The 20,713-nt window shown below is 39.3% G+C and overlaps 1 protein-coding gene across 1 annotated transcript in view; it reads right to left on the bottom strand.

The window, feature by feature from the left end:
- Nucleotides 1-3,622: 3,622 nt before the first annotated feature.
- Nucleotides 3,623-20,713, bottom strand: part of ACBD5 (acyl-CoA binding domain containing 5) — a 31,257-nt gene continuing 14,166 nt past the window's right edge. The window contains exons 6-13 of the mRNA XM_080339335.1: nucleotides 16,501-16,638; nucleotides 15,544-15,744; nucleotides 14,704-14,810; nucleotides 12,873-13,134; nucleotides 11,316-11,515; nucleotides 9,671-9,721; nucleotides 9,273-9,382; nucleotides 3,623-5,527 (exon numbers count right to left, since the gene is read on the bottom strand). Of these exons, the coding sequence (XP_080195461.1) occupies nucleotides 5,515-5,527; nucleotides 9,273-9,382; nucleotides 9,671-9,721; nucleotides 11,316-11,515; nucleotides 12,873-13,134; nucleotides 14,704-14,810; nucleotides 15,544-15,744; nucleotides 16,501-16,638 (1,082 nt within the window). The 3' untranslated portion in view covers nucleotides 3,623-5,514. The remainder of the gene's footprint in view (nucleotides 5,528-9,272; nucleotides 9,383-9,670; nucleotides 9,722-11,315; nucleotides 11,516-12,872; nucleotides 13,135-14,703; nucleotides 14,811-15,543; nucleotides 15,745-16,500; nucleotides 16,639-20,713) is intronic.

Here is a 20,713-nt window from a genome sequence, read left to right as displayed (position 1 = left end):
AACTTAGCTGGTATCAAGGGCCTTCATGCTACTTTATCTCACTGCACCTTACTAAGAGGCCAGAGCATTGTACTTCTTGGAGCTAATAGCACTTGGCAATGACGGGGCTCTTTTTTTAATGGCAATGAGTAACTCCAGTTAAGAGGTGTGAAGTTATTTCTTGGTTAAACATAATGGGGAAAGGACATAAACATGCTACTTGTATCTCATGGTAACTTGGTGGTTTGTGCAATGGCTGTCTGCTCTGAGTATGTATCCTCTGCAAAACTGATGGTCCTGTTCAAGCTGGAGAATTGAAATCTCTTCTGTCTGACTGACCCCAGGAGGGTTAAAGGTGGCACTGGTGTTCAAAGTGAACCTGGCTAGATGTGACATGTGAGATTGACAGTAGTTCCCTGGTTGTTTTCCTTTCCTAGACAAATGGGGTTGGGAGGGGATAGTTTGGGTCAGTCTCTGAAATGCTCTGTAGAAGTTGTTGCATTGTAACCACTTATGCTGTAGGAAGATGGATTGAACAGCGTACATTTTAATAATTACTTGTTTTAAGTAGAAAATGGTGAGCATACATTGGTTCTTACTCGTGTCAGATGGTAGAAATCAAAAAAATCACTGGTGTGTTAGTTATCAAGTAAAGTATTCATACTGAAGCTGCTATATATTAAAGACTATAATGCATTGCAAATTAACTGGCTGCTCTTCTGTAAACTCACAACCAGACCTTAGATATTTTTTTTTAATTAAACTTAAGTTACAAGTGTATATTCAGTATTATAAAACCGAATTAGGGGGAACTATATTTAAATCTGTTTTTAAATGCAAAATGGAACTTGCATCTGCTAGATTTCAGGGGTTTATTTGTAGGTAATTATTTTCAATATTGTTTTTGCATAGATATCTCTCAGCTGACTTACTGCAGATTTTTGTTTTCCAGGTTTGTACTTGTTAGATAAGATCACTGGTGCTGGATGGTGGTGCCAGCCAATGGCCACATGCCAGAGGCCAAGCATTTTGCTAGTGACTTTTTGCCAAGTGGCTTTCAAGTGTATGGCCTGACCACTCCTGCAGAGGGAGGGAGTTGTGCCTTGATTGCCTGCTTCCTGGAAGATGAGCTGTATTGATGGAATCCTGAGCAGTGTCTGCTGGGCTTCCTGCTGGCCCTGGGGTAGCTGGGAAAAGGAATGGCTGGACAAAAATTCATGCTTCTATTTCTAGTAATCTGGCTTAAGAAAATGAGCCTTAAAAGAATGAATCTCAGTTTCAGGCTGAAGAAAATATTCTAAAACTGTGCGAAGAAATAATGTAAGCTGGACACCTCAACAGCTCTTTTGTTTTCAGTGCTTTACAAATGGTCACAACCTGTTCCCATTTTGCAGTAGAATATATTCTCTTTAAGGCAGAAAAAGACAGTGGTATGACATCTTAAAGATAACCTGTAACCCCTTGAAATAATTCTTAATCAGCTGCAAGGATCAAGCAAGTTTGTAGCTCAACTTTTTATTAACCAATTACAATGAACTGCAGAACTGCATATAGGTTTTTTAGGTGATCTATTGTTAGTGTATCTAGAGCTAGACATGGTAGTACATCCAACCATTAGGCATAATCTTGTTAACTGCTTTGTTCTTAGGAGAACCTTAAACCTTCTTATAAAAACCTTTTTCTAAAAGAAAACCATGATTTGTCTACCACAGTGTCATAATGCAATAAAAAACATTCTGTAGAACAATAAATAGGCCAACTGACAAATCAATATTTAATGCGAACAGTTGCCACTACACTGTCTGGAACTGTTAAATTCGGCACAATTAGCACTGAAGGCTTCCCAGACTCCATTTGCATCAGTATCTTGTGTTTATCCTGATCATAAAAGACATGGAGTTGAATTTTACATGTTGAGTGTTGGGATTTGTAGTGTGGTTTTGTTTGTTTTTTTGGTGGGGTTTTTTTGTGTGTGTTGTTAAAAAGGTGAATCCTAGCTTTATTCTTCAATATGCAATTCCTTGTCAACTCTTAAACCCATTGGTTTTGCCTCACTTATTCCTTGACTTGAAAATACTACAGTGAAGAGTAGAAAAAGCTATAATGCAGTAGCTGGAAGAGATTAAAAGTTCCTTCTCATTAGTAATCAGCTACAACTATTAGTGTAAGCTGGCAAAAGTTTTTGGTCCTTGGAAGCTGTGGAATTAGAATACCACCTGGAAAGTACTTGCACTGTTACATGGTGCTCCCTGAAGGCCTAAACTTTGTGTGCATAACTTACATATTAACTCTGCAACCTCCAGGTTACCTTGGGAGACAGTTTATCTGCTATTACAGCTCTTGGCACACCTCCCTCCAGCTGGAGAGCAGTAGCTGTCACACTTTTATACAGAAATAGCAGTAACAGATGACTACTACTACTAGTAACTTACTGTTAGGTTCACCTATACACTGTGCAATGTTTGAGGGCTGAGATACTGAAACGCTGCTGTGTGTTCCTGAGTTTGTAGGTTCCAGTTTCAGCATGATCAGCTTCCACCTATGGGTTACTCCCCTAGTAAAACGTATTATTTTCCTCTCTACTTAATGTTCTCAAAAAATTTACTGTTTATTTTGTACACTTTTGTGTAAATATATATTAAAAAAAACCACTGCAGTCTTGCTGTTGCTTGCTTATGCATCTTTGTCTTTAACATCTCTTATGCTTTTGACTCTACTGGGAGCAGGGGTGGATTTTTATATAAAGAAACCTTGACCCCTACCCCAGCAAGAGCAAGGAAATACCTCATACTTTATAATCCAGGTCTGTGTGCCCTTCAGCTCATCACTTGCCAACACCCTCCTGCCATCCTTGCCACCAGTTACATGTGTGTATTTAACTGCAGGAGAACAAGAAGTCTTCAGGTGGTCTGTAACCCCCGTGGGGAGCCTGTTCCTCTGTGGCGGCTGCACCATCTCCACCCACCAGCCCTTGCTCTGGTGCTGTAGGACCAGAGCAGGAGAGAGCGAGCAGAACACCTGGCTCTGTTCTGGTTCCCTCAGCTGAACACTTACTAGTAGGTGGAATGCCTTTCATCTGGTTTCATCCAGAGCAACCATCTGCTTTTTAGATGAAGTTTGAGTCACTGCTGGACATCTACTTCAAAAGTGTGACTTTTTTGTTTGTTTGTTTTTTCCAAGCCAGGCCCAGCTATTCCCAATGCTATTCAGAACTGTTTTGGCTGCCAGGGCTCCTGCTAGAATTATGAGACCTGCTTCTGCCACTTCTTCCAAGTAAATGCTGCATCTCTTTGTACCTGGGCAAATTATGATGTTTCCTTACCTTTAAGATGAAATACCAGCTGACTAGAGATCTGTTGAAGTTACAGTGAGTTGGAGACACAGCTGGTAGCCGAGGCCCAGTTAAGAGTTACAGGTAAATGGTTCTAAAATGATGGTTTGTGTGACAACTTCAAGGATGAAACTGCTTCTTCATAATGTAGCCAGCAGGCTCTTCTGCCTGGCCAAGGCATCCACTGTACAGCGCTTACATTAAGAAAGTAAGGTCAAGATAAAATGCAAAATATTAAGGGATTGATTTATTGAAATATGAATAAATAACAAGGGTGGCATTTGCCTACATGTATTTCAGGGGGAAGTTAACAGTTAAGTACCTTTGGGAAGGCCTGTACCATCTCTAGAAGCCAGACACCTAGAGGTGAGGTGGTTATGGGTGATGGGGGAACTCAGGGGTGCTGTGTCCTGTCAGGAGACATCCTGCTGCGGGGGCTTTTTGTCAAAGTGACCTTCAAGCTGGAGTAGTCTTCCTGTATAATAGTTTCTATCATTCTATAATAAGAAGTCAGTCATTCCAGGGACATCAAGCTGCAGGCACCATGGCCTCAGGTCACAGCAGAACTTCCCTTCTACCATAAGCTTTGTTCAAACCTGAGTTTTCAGTATATCTCATGCCAAAGCTCATCTCTGGCACATGAAACAGCAATCTTCAAAGAGCTTCTCATTATTTCCTTTTTTAATTCAGCTTTACAATAAGAAAATCAGAAGAGGGGAAAATAATCCTTAGAAAAAAACAAAAAACAAACAACTAAAACCAATAGTAGAATTGCTCTGGTAAAACAAACATTGAATTCTGTGATTACATTTTTATACAGTATATCTTGTATGAAAAGTGTTTACCAAAGTAGAAAAGATTTTCAGGAAGGACAGAAAATAAACTTTCCTGAAGAATTTGTAATATATAGTCCAGACAGGGAATGAAATCACATCCCTAATATGGTGACGCTTCTGAAGATTCAGATCTTAAGCATGGGTTATGTTATGATGGAATTCCTTATTGCAAATGAATGTCTTCGTTTTCTGCCAAATCTAATTTTAGTGCATTTCCGTTTTCCAGAGACTTAGACAATATATTAATTTATTTTAAAATAAAATGTAAAGCATGCTTTAATCAAGCAAACTTCACAAGGTCATAACTCTATCTGTAAACTGATTAATAAATACTTGGTGGAAAAAAAAATCAGCACCAAAATTAGCTTAGAAGTTTTGTTGTGAAAGGAAGGAGAAGGGAGAAGGAAATACCACAACTGCTACTTTTCCTAATGTGTGTTGGAAAAAGTCCACAACAGTTTAGGGCTAGATTAAATCTTAATTTAATTTGACATAAACCAACAACAGAAAACTCACAGAGCACTGAGCTTTTCAAGCATCTTAGAGATACACTTAGAGTGCTAGCTTTCACCTAATTTTAAAGCACCTTGTGCTTAAACTGTTCTTCCATTAAAACAAGCTGTTGTCAACAAAAATACCATTATCAAAGTTAAAAAATATAAGGTGCAGCCTCTTTAGGTGGATCCCTTGTACCACACACAGGTTCCAAACTCACATTTGACGGTCCCTCTGTTACTAAGGGCTCTAACATGCAAGACTATATCAATTCCCAAACCTCTCCTTTACAATTTTAAAGGATGTGAAGCATCCAGCTTCACTTCTGACCAATTTACAGGGATATCTGCCCCACATTGGTTTAGCAGCAAAAATAACCAGTTGAATTCCTCAGAGCTATATTGTGTTTTTCCAACAGCTTACAATGTATTGAATTCAAACTTTATTAGTGCTTTCATTTAGTTATATGTAACTCTGTGGAAAAACAGGGAGGGATGTTGCAATTGTAAAATTATTTCTACGTTAAAGTGACAGCTTTACATATTTTTCACATATTCTTTTACAAAGATGATCTTCTCTTCATCATCTGACATCAGCAAGACCAGTAATTATTGAAGGCCCAGCCACAAGCACATTCCAAAATAATTAATGTTCATGTGGTTTTGAGGATGGAATTATTAATTTTGCTTGTAACCTAGGAGCTGTGAATCATTCAAGCTTCAATAATGTTAGTCCTTAAATGTTTAGCTCAAAGGTAGTACAAAATATTACTATAACAGAAGGAACATAATCCCAGATCCTGAGTTTCTGTGAGAATTCAGAATTCCTTTCCAGGGCCATCTTCTAGCAGTCTTTAAGCAAAGCCACAAATTTTCAGTTCAGTTTTCTAGAAGAGGAACCAAATAAATCAGTTTAATGACCCTTCACAAGATGATTTTTCATTTGTCTAAATAAACAAATCAGTTAAGGTTACATGTGAATGATTTCCAGTCATTTAAATACAACACTGCTTCAATATACCTGAAAATTTGCCCTCTTAAGTTACAAAACAATCTGTAAGTTTTCAAAACTAGCACAACTTCCACTAAGGAGTACAAAATATCACTGAGACTTCTGAACTACAGCTGAAATTCCTCAGAACAGTCCCTGACCACATCAGTCAGTGGTTTCCTGGCTCACAGCAGAACAACCCTTGGGAGCTGGTTTTTCAGCTACTCTAGAAAATGTGCAATCAGAACGTTCTCAAATCATGAGTTGAAACCAAACAACTCTTGCTTATTCATAAAAATATATTTCTATGTGTGATCTGGTTTTAGAGCCCTTAGCATTCAGGTTTTCAAGCTTTCTTCAGTGAAGCTTCTAATACGAGTACCCAGATTTTCAGCATTAGGTTCTCTACAAAGATGCGGATGAGATGGGTTAAGAGGCTCAGAAGACCCAAAGCAGCCAGAACAGCAGCCAGCAGGGCGCTAAGAGGGAGCTGAGCTGCCCCTTCCCAGGGACAGGAGCTCAGGACAGAGCTGTGGCTGCAGAAGGGCTCTCACCACCACTGCCATGGAATTTGCTCCACTGAACAAAAGAGTCCAGGAGTCACAGCTCCATGACGAGAAAACCTCACATGGTAGCACAGACTCCTGGTTTCTGCTCCAGGGCAGTTTGTGTACTTTAAAACCAAAAGGACACTGATGCGGTCACTTTCTCGCTGAATGTGCTTGATCAGCCTCCTACCCATTACTAAAGGAGATGGAACTCCAGATGGAGAGGTAATACAGAAGCAGATAGTCCTTAAATTATGTCTATCGGTAGATTTCTTCAGAAACAAAAAAGAAAGCTGAAGAACACAGAAATTTCTTTAGTTCCTTCTATTCTTGAGGTTCATCTCATCTTTCCAAGCCACGAATGAGTAAACCAAACAAGGACTATCTGGGACTATGCTATCTCTGTGTCCCATAGGTACTGGTACTACTGTTGGTAGACTGTGGTACAAATCTGGTGTCCAGAGCTCAAAAAAACATATTAATAACTATGGAGCATTCAGGAAAGAGCCACCAGAACCATCCTAAGATTGGAAAACAACTTTAAAATGAGATTCCAGTTACTTAATCCCTTGCTCAAGCAAAACAGATGAAGAGATGACCTGGGGACAGCAATAAAGTACCCATGGAAAACACATCACATGCTCTTTGTCAAATAGATAAAGATCTAGGAAAAATCCAACAGATGAAAGCTGAAGCTAGACAAATCCAGAGTAAAAATAATGTACCATTCTGTTGTTCACTGAAGCTCTGAATCATTAGAATAATATACTAGAAAAATTGCTGGCAAGGGCACTTTTCTAACTGCTGCTTTCTGACTAAAGCTGTGAATTGATTGAGGGTGCAACAGAGGTCAGAATGGGTGAGGAAAAAATTATTTACAAGAACAGCATACTGTTCAGAGAGACAGCGAGAACATGGCCATTCGAGAGCTCTTACCTAAACAACACTGAACTTCATAAGAGCTTCCCATAAGATACTAAAAAAACCAACCTGTATTGCTTTTAAAAATCTTTGTCCTTGCTGATGAGATCTCCATTTACTAGGGCAGAAAATGAGGAAAATGTGTATAACTGCCTAAAAGCTGTAGCAGTGAAATCTCTGGTTTTATCAGACAGTGCAAGTAACATCAATGCAGCTGATGCCAGCTCTGAGACAAGGTAACTCCTGGCCGGAGCGGAGGCCTCTGTGGACACTGTATTGTCTACAACACCAGTAGCCAGGCCCAGAGGGGGCTGATCCACAACAGATCTGGCTGGAGGCCACTATTAGCGGTGGATGCCAGGGGTCAGTACTGGGTCCAGTTCTGCTTAACACGTTTATTAATAATAATCTGGATGATGGGGCAGAGTGCACCCTCAGCAGGTTTGCAGATGACACAAAACTGGGAGGAGTGGCTGATACGCCAGATGGTGCTGCTGCCATTCAGAGGGACCTCGACAGGATGGAAAAATGGGCTGACAGGAGCCTCCTGAAGTACAAGGGGAAGTACAAAGTTCAGCACCTGGGGAGGAACAACCCCAACCACAATCAGCACATGCTGGGCCAGCCCAGCTGGGAAGCAGCTTTGCAGAAAAGTACCTGAGGTCCTGGTGGACACCAAGTCGACCATGAGCCAGCAACGTGCCCTTGCTGCAAAGAAAGCCAACAGAATCACAGGCTGCCTTGTCCCTCCCAGAAGGTTGAGGGAGGTGACCCTTCCCCTCTCCTCAGCACTGGAGAGGCCACACCTGGAGTGCTGTGGCCAGTTCTGGGTACAAGAGAGACACAAATGTACTGAAGGTAGTCCAATGAAGGGCCATGAAGATGGTTAAGGGACTGGAGCATCTCTCCTATGAGGAGAGATGTGCACTGGCACAGGTTGTGCAGAAAGGCTGTAGAGACTCCCTCCTTGGAGCTATTCAAAAGCCATCTGGACACAGTTCTGGGCAACTGGCTGTAGGTTTTCCTGCTTGTGCAGGGAGGCTGGACCAGATGACCTCCAGAGGTGCCTTCCAACCACAACAATTCTGTGGTTGTGATTTACCATATAAGAGAAAACTATGCCATGAAAACTTTCAAACATTGAACAGCTAGAACAATTTAAGCTAATTCCAGTAAGACCTACACATATCCAGACTCTGCAGACTGACAGAGAAGAAAAAACTTAAGATCATATTAAGCTAACAAAGCCAGGTGTGAGGTTGAAGTAAGTAGGTACCAACTAGAGAACATTCACTAGGTCTTCTTAGACAGTTGAGACAAGGTAAGATGAGAGTACAACTGTCCTTCAGCTGAAGGAAGTCAAAACAAACAGACATTACAGAAATATAGTAGTAAGGTGCTAGTAGGTGTTAAATAAGAAATAGGTGACACATGGGACTCTACAAAGAATTAGATAGGAAAAAATTCTCATGACACAACGTGACTAGGAAGTCTGGAATCAGTGAAAATGGCTCAGGAAGATACTGGAAGAGTCAAAGAATGTCATGGAGACACCTCCAAGCTATCCAGCCTCAACCACTTGTGTACGCTCACTGAAATTATTTATTCTGCATCGTAATTCATGGATTTAACTTAAATTGCCACATATAAAGCAATACCAAATATAAAGTCAAATTAACCAATACTTTCTTATGCTGAGAAACTTTCAAGGCAAAGAAAACGATACAAGTCTTCTCTCAGAATTCCCAGCTAATGGAAGGCACTGCTACCAGCTTCCAGAATTTCTTGATACACATTTGGCTTCAGTTTTTGGGACTGAAAAAAACACCTTCCTATCAGAACCATACCAAGGCCTCCACAGCACAATCTGCTTTAGCTTCATATCTTCAGAACTGTGAGTCACTGATAATAAAATGGAACATTAAGCAAGAGATGTCTTGAAACAAGGAACTCAAGGAAACAGGATTTATCAAAGCAATGATTATCAAGCTCCCCATTTTTAATTGACCTGATGTTTCATATACATACACTGTAAATCCTGACTGAGTGTACCCTTGCATTCTTCTTATGCGTGAAGACAGTAGTTTATGTCTTCTCTAAATAAAGCAATATACTACATATTGATTTAAACAGAGGAAATATAGTATATGTGCCCTACTGAATGCACTTTACCTTCGCTTTCTTTGAAGATACACATGTACCAACCACTGGGCAATAAACGGCCATACAACAGCGAAAGCTAAAATACCAGGAGAAATTTCAAAGGGCCACCACGATGGTTTCTAAGGAAAACACACAAAAAATGTAGTCAGCAATCTGTGTGCACATATGGAACAGCGCATGTATACTGCTGAAATGTTACAGTATCAAAGTAGAAAATACTAAATTAATCATTTTTTTTTTCTGGTCTCACTATCAAATAACTTCTTCAGACACAGGTTATTTTTTATCTCCTAGTCGAGGGAGAGAATATACAGAAAGCACATACTAAGAGCTAGATAGAAAATATTCATCTCAATGTTTTTCACCATTCACACTGCTTTTTACAACTAGAAGAAACACTATTTTACCTTGACAGAGGAGGCAGGCTGATCATTTGACTGTAGTCTCGCAGATTTTGCCTTTAAATACAAACAAAGGCTGGTAAGTATAAAAAGGAAACTGCAATTGAAATTTTTCTGCTTCACAAAAGGAGAATGTTAAGTTTTTCATCCTGTGAAGGCTTTGCAATCTGTGTATATGACAGTTTAAGGAACAGACCACCCCCATGCGACTCCCCTTTCACGACTTAGTTTCCAACTTACCTCTCATGTTTCCATTACTCTTTATAGCATTTTTATCACATCTTTGTGTTAAAAAATGAATGAGTGTCACTTACTGGACCTCTAATTACAGATTTTCAGGGCCCCTCCTGCTCAATGTGTCATTGCAACTTCCTCAACTCTTGACCAGTCCCAGCAGTTACAACCCAGAGTAGAAATCCCCAGAGCTTAATTTGAAAGAAAAAGTGTTTATCCACTCTAGTCTATCCAAAGGCACAAAGTGCTGGTTTAGTGTGCCCTGAGCTACAGCTACAGGCATGTCTAACAGCATGAAGAAAAGAGAATACTGTGTTCCAAATCTTCCAGGCAATCCAGAAAATGAGAAGTACCAGAAACTTTTCAAGACTTTTCTCACACACTATTGTGGTGCTTTCACAGACCAAAGTAGTCAGTTTTCTAGGTCCTTCTTAATTTATGTAACTGTGAAACAGAAGCTTCTGTTTCTTTTTAGGTGAGGGCAAGAAGCACAGCATGAACTGCTGGGGAAGAATCTTTTACTATTTCTTCATATATTGCTCAGCCAAAAAAAAAAAGAAAAATCAATCTGTATCCAAACATCAGATTCTTCAATAGCTGTGATGGAGCAAAATCATGGCATTTATTAAACCCTCTTCACTGGCTGCCTTAGATTTGGAGGATATGTGTCCCAGAGGATACTGCTTGTACAGCTCCCTCATTCTCAGGTAGATCAAAATATATTAGCAGCCAAACAAAACCAAACATTTTTAGGTTGCTGGTTCAACTATATTCACAGCGTATTCTATTCTCCTGAATGCACAGTATTTCTATTGAAATAGAAGGAAAAAAAGAAACTATCAATAAATACCTATGCTTGCTTAAGACTTCTTTTACCTATCTTGTATATATGATGTGAAACATCAAAAAAACTGGACTACTTTGCGGTGAAAGAATGCTCTGAAGAATCAGTCTTCTGCTAACTGAAAAACAGAATCAGAAGTTCTGCCTGCAAATACTTACCAATCTGGAAGATTAAGATAAATTCTCTCTTCCTTTGAAAATGCTTTGAGATTTACTGCTGAAAAAATTATCTGTGATCATGTATTACTAAGATCGACTATGGAAACTCCATATAGCGACTGTGTAATGTGTATCAATACCTACAGCTAAAATTAGTCTTATCAGAAATCAGTAAAATAATATATGGTTATTTTCTACACCAAAATGTATGCTTTTGCTCACATGTACAAGTGTCCTGAATTGTGTTCTGAGAGTAGGTACCAATAAGAAATGTTAAGTTGGAATAAACTACAGACTATAACTGACATGTCTTTACAGTTTAAGAAAACATTGTCTGAAATTTTAATCTGAAAAAGCTTTAAAATATCCAAAGAAAATTAATAATAAGTAATCAGATCACTTCAGTGAATAATACCTGTGATGCTGTAACCGTCTCCAGCATATGCAACCTCTGAAGGACATTCTGCATGTCTTCTTGCAACTGCATCAGCACCACTGCGATCTGTTCATTGAGGCTGCCCCTGGGCCCGCGGTCTGACCCCCAGCGCTCTCCGTCCCCTCCACCACCCATCTGTCCGCCTTGGGAACCATCTCCTACAGGCTGAAGTCTATGCCCTATATTGAGGGAGAAGAAGAAAAGACAAAACACAGAATGGGCTACCAACTCTATTAAAAATGTTTGATTTTAACAGCTGAATTTTCTTCCTCCCGAATGGAGTGTGAAAACAGGCTGTTTTCAGACAGTTCAAAAGCACTGGGAGGTTACTGCAGCCTCACTTGAGATGCTTCCCTACAGCCTCAGTATGACGCTATCATTCAAGGTCCTAGAATTGCATACACATCGAGCAAAAAATGATTCATTCACATCCAGTCAAGTTCAGGAGCAAATTCTGCCCTAGTGAAAAGAAATATGTGTTTTACATTTGTGTGTTTCACATTTGTGTTGTACAAGGTGTGTTTTACGTTTGGCACAGTCTCCAGCTGGAAATCAAACAACACTGCAATAGAGTGATGAGAGAAGACAATTGTTTGAAACCTACAATACTCTTTTAAACTAACACCTTGCTGCTGCAAGTAGCAAATGTAAGAAAGACAACAAAAGAGAGGAGAGATGGTTAAACTCGTGTAGTCCTCTAATATGTTCTCCATAATAGTTTTCAACATAAATATATTTTCTATGATTCTGTGATTTGGATTTTCTTTTTAATTTTTGTGTTACATCACCTATAGGTACTATACAAAAAGGCATGTTATTTATAAATAATATACATTCTGGCCTTTGTTTTTTTTAGTACAAAAAAATCCACTTTATCCTTGACTTTACAGATCATACCACCAGAATATGGTGTTGCTCCTAGGTGACAGCATTAGAAGTATTATGGAATTAAAAAGAGCAGAGATTCAACACAAATTGAACATCTGGACTGCTATGTGATTAAGAATCATTACATTTCAAGAATTGTAACAGACAGTACCAAAAGCACTCAAAGGTGTGGTTAATTCTCCAGTTATATAGAAAACAATGTGTCACTGATACCTTTCCAAGATGTTCAAATAAGACACCATCAAGGTATAAATGCATATGGATTGAAAAATAAATATGTAACTTGTAAAGAAACTCTTACCATGGATAGAGAGGTTTTGAAGATTACATTTCTAAAAAGACAGGTGCTATAAACACCAGCTGGAGTTTAAGGTAAGCAAAAACAGAAGAAGACAATATGCTTATTCAAGATCTTCACAGTACAAGAAAATCCTTTGTAATACTCATTCTGAATGAATAAAATACTCTAAATGCAAAACTGATTGCTACCCATTGTAATTAGGATTTCGTTATCTATTTTTATTGTGAAGGAGAAAAGCACCATAAAGCATGACTGTCTTACTGGGCAATGTTGACAAGTGCTTCTCAGGCACCAGGAACTTACGGCAGTCAGGAGAGTGCAGAAAACAAAAGCAGGCTGCACAGTACCTCTCCCTCTTCTGACATTGTAGAAATCCACTTTTTCTCCACCTTTCTTCTCCTTGTGAGGTCCTCCATTACTGGCTTTGCCATCTTCTCCTCCACACTTGACTTCACCTTGTTCTTGAGCTGCTTCCTCTACAGTATTTCCATAAGTCATGCAAGCATGCCTTGGAAAATCTGTATTTTCTAACAGAAGACTGTGATCTACATCCAAGAAATGGGATGAATGCTTTAAAGATCCTTTAGGTGATGTGATGATCTCCAAGGGCTACAAATTAACATTAGCAAGTAATTAAATTCTGTAAAATGTGACGGTTAACCAATAAAAAGGAAGAAGCATCATCTCTACTTTCACTTTAAGAAAATAATTTGTCCATAATTAAGACTTTTCTTTTAACAGGAGTTGGTATTTTCCTGTAGAATGTGCTCACTGTTGTCTACATATCCTTTTCTGATTGAAACGGTTAGACATTCATTTGGGGCAAACATCCTCAAAACAGTGATACCACTTGGAATTATTTCTGACATTTCCAACATATAGTAATACTCAGTAATCACTAAAGTAGAACACTGAGATCTGAAAATGTTCCCTTTTCCCTTGTGAAATTGGCTTTGCTCCCTAGTCAGTGACATGGCATCCTAACTCAGACTTGTGAGCCACCCTGTCTAAAGTCCCGTGTTGTCAGCAACCCCGAGTAGGCAACATTTACACATATTATGATGAGCCTGTTCAAAACAGCTGGGCTGCACCCTGTACCTCTCACCAAACAAACGGCACAGTATCCCATCAACTTTTCACTCAAAATCAGTGTTACTGTAGGAACATGTTAAAAATGGATGACATACGCCATTAATCAGGTCACAATTACATGTTCTGTGACAGGACTGCCGTAAGCTGGCTCAAGCAATCCTTTGTTCAGCGTAAGGACAAGCGCACTTGCACAACCATCCGCTGAAGCAGACTGGGGACCCCAGCTAACCGAAAAATCACTCCATAAAAAAGCCAAAATATAACCAAAAGGAGGGACAAAAAAATTAAAACTGCTGCTAAAATCACATTCGTCAAATAGTGGTTTGTAAACCTGTATCATCAGAACTGAAGGACAGAGTGTTTGTTATAATACATCTTTTCCAACAGAAAGCTCTATTTATTTCTTGAAATTAACCTCTTCTGGTTTGACTCAATCCATCTATAGTTCTATTTCTATATTTATTTACATATCTCTGAACATTTGTTATTTTGTTCAAAACTAAAATTTCGCTCATGCAGGTTGGGAAATACTGACAAATTATCCACCCACTTCAATTAAAGAGTCCCAAACATGCTCAAACAATACACAAGATGATTTGGAAATCATGTAGATAAGAGAGCTTGCAGCACTTCAGCCAAATCGCCTTTGCTAACGCGCTTCATTACTGAGTAAAATTTTGATTTGCTAAAAGGAATTCTCTAGATCCTCAGGAAATCGCTAGACAAGAGAACGATGCAATATTAGAGAGCTTACTGGTCTTTCTGATCCCATGCATCATTCATATATTCCTCCCCAGAATCAGGAAACCAGGTGCTTGAGTAGAACCTACAAATTCCCCTGAAGGAGGTCCAAGCCCATACATCAACTAAGACTACAGTTAATACCATGAGCAGGAGCACAAATTCAGTCAAAGCTGAGCCAGCACAGTTGTTGTCCACCTTTTATATGGAAGTCAGAGATGTACATTAGGGCTGAAGAAGTGCAAGAGAACTCAGAAATCATTGTCATCTCCCTCTTCTTCAAACCAAGGCCACTTTGAGGCACCAGCCTCCAGGCCACCTGCTAAGGCTTAGAAGAACCCCTACCTCTTCTAGGCCAAGTTGCTCCATAGAGTCACAATAAACTTCGCTGTCTGAGTCACTGGTTAAGTGCTGAGTTGCTGAGGCCTCTTCAGTATTCTCTTCATTTGCACCTGTATGGAAAGGAGACACGCACACGTGCTTTGGAAATGTGAGTCAACCCTGGCAAAGAGTAAAGCAATGAGTTAAAATGTCTAGGTGAGCTTCAACTCATGCCCCTTTTATTTACGGTTGTCATCTTAAAGCTAGATTCTGCATAAAGAGGTTATACTAATATAGGAATTTTATAGAACTTTTACTAATGGGAAAACTATATCTCATATTGGCATTTCTGCATCGTAAGTTGATAATTTTAATTTTACCTTGTTCATTACAGTCTCCTTCCTAAACTCAGATTAAAGCAGTTTTGCCTAAAGTTATCTATCAGTTTTGAAATTACAAACTTAAAAATACTAGTTTCAACAAACTGGTACTTATAACATATTAAGCCTTTCAGAATGACAAATAAGATATTAATGATTTTCATTTCACTATGAATTCGCTTTCAAGGGCAAACAGTATTTGCATAGATAGTATAATGATTTAAAAGAAAACAATTGCATTTCTGTGGTTTTGGGCCTCGCTGTCGCTGAATTCGTGTCTCTTTCGATAGAAGATCCTAAAAGAAAGCCGTATTTTAACCTGGTATTAAATTTGGGATTTTATTTTGAGTATTCTTTCTTCAGGTTTCTACAACTGAAAGACACCATTGCTCATCTCTGAATCCCAGCATTAAGCTTTCTAGAAAATAAATATTCACCAAGAAAAACATGTGCACATGAAAGCATGGTCTTGCAAGGACAATACCTTGGGAAGCACTGTTATTAGCTACTTCTGGGCTTGGCTCTGTTTTCTTTATTTCTTCCTCTGGGTTCAAGCCATTCAGGGCAGATTTGGTCTGGATGTCATTCTGCAGATCTGGGATGAAGCCGTCTTTGTAACAGCCATTGGTAACAATACTTTCCAAATCCTTAGCAGCTGCTGATTCTGGTTTCACACTCTTATAGTCTGTAAAAGAACAAGAAAACCTTGCAAATAGAAAACTACGCACTTAAAAAACCTATTTCTTCAAGTAGCTAAGTTTCTAATGGACAGCAAGTATAATGTATCTGCAGAACAAAATGTATAAATGCTCTTAGATTCACATTTTACAAGAACAAAACAATCCCTGCAAAAGTGTAAATATAAAATTTAATTTTCATAAAGAGCAGATGATATTTAAAACATAAGCAAATCCAAGCAGGTCTCTCTGATAAATTAAATCATTATCCTAATGTCCTTGGAGGAAAAAAACCTGTACAGAATTCTAAATATGTAATTTCATTTGTTTTTCACTTGATGCTGGTATTTCTCAAGACTCTTTGTGGAGTCTCTAAACAAATCTCACTGAAAGTTCCGTTTTATTTTCTCTGAAGAAAAAAGAAAGTTATTTTCAGTTCTACTCTTGCAGCTCACATAGCTATTCAGAGATCTTACTAACAGCACTGGCAACAAAACCAAAACAATACAGCATATAGACTTTTAGCTAGCCTACTGACAGACCTTCCTAGCCAAGTCAAAAATTGTATGGCATAGCTCAAAATTTGTACTAGTTCTCAATCTTATAACCCAGGTAGAGACACTGCCATTCTTCACACACACATCGATGTGTATTTGCATTCAATTCTCCTGAAGAAGTACAGCATTCCCGATCCTTTGGGATTTTCTGCCAGGTGGTTAAGAATAACTTTGAAAGAAACAATTGTCCAAGTGCAGAAAACATACCACTTCCATTTAGCTGCAATTCTTTTTCCTCCTCTTCACGCAGCCCTTCTTCTTCCGATTCTGCTCCGCTATCACTACTTTCAGCTTTTCCATTCACAGCCTTTATATTTGGAGTGGAATGCATGACATTACTAAGGTCTGAGAAAAAATCCAAGGAGGGAAAAAAAGATTTCTATTAAAAGAAGCAAACATACAACCCTCCCCCACCCCAAACTACTAGTAGTTCTACAACAGTATTTCCATATTAGAAAATGTACCGAATAATGCCAGCTTTATTTCTGTAAGCTCCTTCTTAATTAGTTTAATGTTTCTCTTCTGTGGCTCAACACAAAGCACCTGACCGCTGCTGAAGAGATTCTCAGCGATTCTGAGGAAGGCTGCTGGCAGGGGACAGCAGGCCACTTCCACTACCAAGTCTCAGACCAGCTCCACTTACTACCCATATTTATGGTACGGCTGCAGTAATCTGTTATCAAGGATACATGTGGCCATCATCTGCTAAACCCAGATGTCAAAGTTTTTATAGAAGTTCCCTTTTAGGCTGAAATGCTTCAAAATGGCTCTCAGTTCAAAGGCAAATTTAGAAACATTCTGTTTAATGTGAGCAACAGGATTCTGAAGATGGTAAATACAATATCCCATGCATCCTCTCCTGCAGCAATTTAAGCAGATGCAAGATGTGGTAAGAAGACTCAAGTTTGTACAGATCTTTATCTAGCAAAGGGCATATGGAAATAAATTCTCTGATTTCAGGGAAAAAGATGATGAAATAAATACGTTGAGCACTTGTTTGCATGTCTAATTACATAAATATTCTTTTTAATCTTGAAATAGACAAAGGAACTGCTAAATCCTTGTTCTCCACATCTTTGATTACTCCAAGGATCACAATTCACTTTGTACAAAGAATTGCAAGGTAAAGATTCTTAAAATATATGGAGAATTTAAGGAACAATTCTACCACCTCTGGTAAAAACTATATGGTTAAATACATCCTGATGATCACTTAAGCCTCCTGTTAGGGCAGAGTGATTAAGGTACAAAGAGAGGAGAGTTTCTGCGAGACACTCGCACCGTTTACATGTTGACTCCAAGGCTGAATTCTGTCTTAACTGTCACCACAGCGTTCCATTTGCATAACTTCTACATTCCCTTGTCAGAACCTTGAAAGATTAATTCTTACATTTAGGCTTAACATTAAGCAGCAAAATAACATTCAATTATACTGGAGTTGCCAAACCAGCTCCACTACTTTCTTTGCTGCATGCTGATTTAGAGCTAGAGGGTTTCTGCTTTAATCTTACAATGAAGAGCCTTCCCACATTCCTCCAGGTTCAAAAAAAAAAGACAAAATAACTTTTGGTATAGAAATAATGAATATCTTACATATACTGTTCACCTTAGTTTTAGGGCAAGAAAGTTTTCTGTGGACACCCTCACGATTTTGGATTAGTTTAATCCAACTTTCATTTGAAAAGTGCCTCCTTATTGTAAAAAGAGAACTGGAAAAGCTATTGTCTGTCTTGTAGACTACAAGAACATCATCAAACACATGCTCATTCTCACTGAAGAACACCTTGTATTTGCAAAGGAATTTGTTTCACAAAATAAAAATCCCAACACCTTCCCAGTTTATTTTGCATAAGCATGTCTCATTTATTGTGAAACCCAATTCTGGAGATGTTTTCTGAGCAGCAGTAGTGTGAGGAAGATATCAGTTAAGTCCTCTCAGCACAAGCATTAAGCACAGACACATCTCCCTTGGCACCATAAGGTGGGCACCACCCTTCCCTCTGAAACAAAAGGGTGTTGGGACACAGTCACCCACACGTCCAACCCAGTCATGGGAACAAATAGGAACAACAAGACCAGGAGCTGTGAAAGAAGGCGAACTAACTCTGTCAACCTCCTCACCCTGCCAAACATAGTGTAAAAAGCCCCACCTATACCATAAGCTTTTTTCTTAAGATTTGTTTTTTTTCTTTTTGAGAGGAAGGCCTTTGAACACTCAAGCATGTTCTCTCTTAATTTCAGTGAGGAGATTATTCGTTTGGAGAAACTTCCAAGTGATACATCTCATATATTTAAATAAGGAGGTGGAATTCAGATAAAGTATCAACAGTAATAGATTTATGTTACTGTGCCATAGGACACCTGAATAAGTGAAACCCATCAAAACTGTATTTCTTCCACAAAGCCATTCTTAGCAACAATGCTCCTCAAGACCATACAGAGGCATTGCTTTGGTGCAGACTCTGAAGCACACAGCATTGTACAGAGTTTTGGCCACTTGAAATACAATGCTTAATCATGTGCTTTGCCTCAGAACCCTTACACGGCCCTGCTCACCTGGTCCATCCCCAACGGGTTAACGGCTACTTCCCCAGGAATGTATCTTTTAATATGATGGTAAGAGCCAAGCAAGCTTTTAAAACTTTATTTACTCTGTGCTAATCCCACCCGCCCCTTTGTTCTTTCCATGCACCCACTTCAACTGCACGCAAAATGTTGGTAGCTTTTTCTGTTGCCCTCGTTCAGATACTACAGAATCCCTCTTGGCTTGTTTTCATCTCACTGCCTACAACACCAAACTGTGAGATTTGTGAGAGAGTTTTCTAAATCAAAGCTGTACTGTTCTGTAGCTGTACAAGGAGTTATATTATACCGTAAAAGCCTGGACTGCTTTTCTTAAATGCTATATAGTAAGAACTGTGTAGCAGTGACAATGTGCAAACGGAATGATTTAACAAAAGAAAACCGTGAGGTGGAAAGGATGTGAAGAACAGACACAGCCTCTCTACAAGCTTTCAGTAGATGTTTGTTGTGCCAGTTCTATTAAGAGATTTCCGGAGAGAGATTCTAAATGTATTTCTTTAAAGGCAGCACTACAATTATTTTCAATGACCTGTATAACAGAGACAAGTTTCTCAAAAGTATGTATTCAATTTCTAACTCCCTACATATCTCCAGGCAATTTTTGTTACTTGGATGGGAGTTAGGAGCTTAAATGCCTCTGTGGATCTGCCTCAGCTCGAGGGTAATTTTAAAAAGAAAACCTAGCCTAGCAGGTTTTTTAAAAATGCTTTGTATTTTTGGTTTTCTGAACAGGCACATAATTCCTATATAAAATTAACATGCACTGCTGGAGCTGTAGTGATGTTTGGCTTAGCACAAAACAGTAGCCTCACACAAGTCCTACAGCCTCTTTCATTCTCTGCAAATACCAGTGATCAGGAAACACTCTACAACTGCAGATGAAACATCAGAAAACATTTTACTAGCTATGTGCACCCTCACCATTCAATAAAAAATGATGTGCTTTTGCAAAATGCTATAATTTTACTATCTGTTCAATAGTAGCAACATCTTAGCCACTAAAAGACTTCCAGAACCTACACTTATTATAAGCTTCTATGCCCATCTATTTGCACTCTTAAGTTTAAGTAGACTCAAGCTCCATCAAAATTTTAAAGTCTCAGAGAGAATTATAGGCTATACAAAATTGTTTTGACAATCAGGTAATTAGAATTCTTTGCTTGCCATGACAGCTGGACGTTTCGTGCTTGCTACTGATCCACATAAGCTCCCTCCTTCAATTCCAAGATTACACAACCACGTTTCACCCTTTCCAACACACTTCATTGCACAAATCTCCACCTCGTTTTTGAAACTGATGCATTCCCATACTGCAAGGAGTGAGCATGGTGAGAAGGAGGGGTATATGCTCAACAAGCTTGAGAAGTGGGCCCACGTGAACCTCTTGAGGCTCAACAAGGTCAAGAACAAGGTCCTGCACCTGGGCTGGGGCAAAACCTGGTATCAATAAAGGCTGGGGGATGAAGGGATTGAGAGCAGCCCTGCAGAGAAGGACTTGGGGCAATGTGCACTTGTAGCCCAGAATGCCGATCGCATCCTGAGCTGCATCAAAAGGAGCATGGCCAGCAGGTCGAGAGAGGTGATTCTGCCCCTCTGCTCCACTCAGACCCCACCTGGAGTCCTGCATCCAGCTCTGGAGCCCTCAGCACAGGAAAGACATGGGCCTGTTGGAGAGAAGCCAGAGGGGACCACAAAAATGATCGGAGGGCTGGAACACCTCTCCTATGAGGACAGGCTGAGAGTTGGGGTTGCTCAGCCTGGAGAAGAGAAGGTTCCAGGAAGACCATATTGTGGCCTTTCCATACTTAAATTTGGCCTATAAGAAAGATGGGGACAG

The sequence above is a fragment of the Nesoenas mayeri genome (assembly GCF_963082525.1).
Source record: "Nesoenas mayeri genome assembly, chromosome: 2".
NCBI classification, from domain to species: domain Eukaryota; kingdom Metazoa; phylum Chordata; class Aves; order Columbiformes; family Columbidae; genus Nesoenas; species Nesoenas mayeri.
The sequence above is the reverse complement of the archived record's forward strand: the minus strand, read 5'-3'. Positions and strand labels throughout refer to the sequence as shown.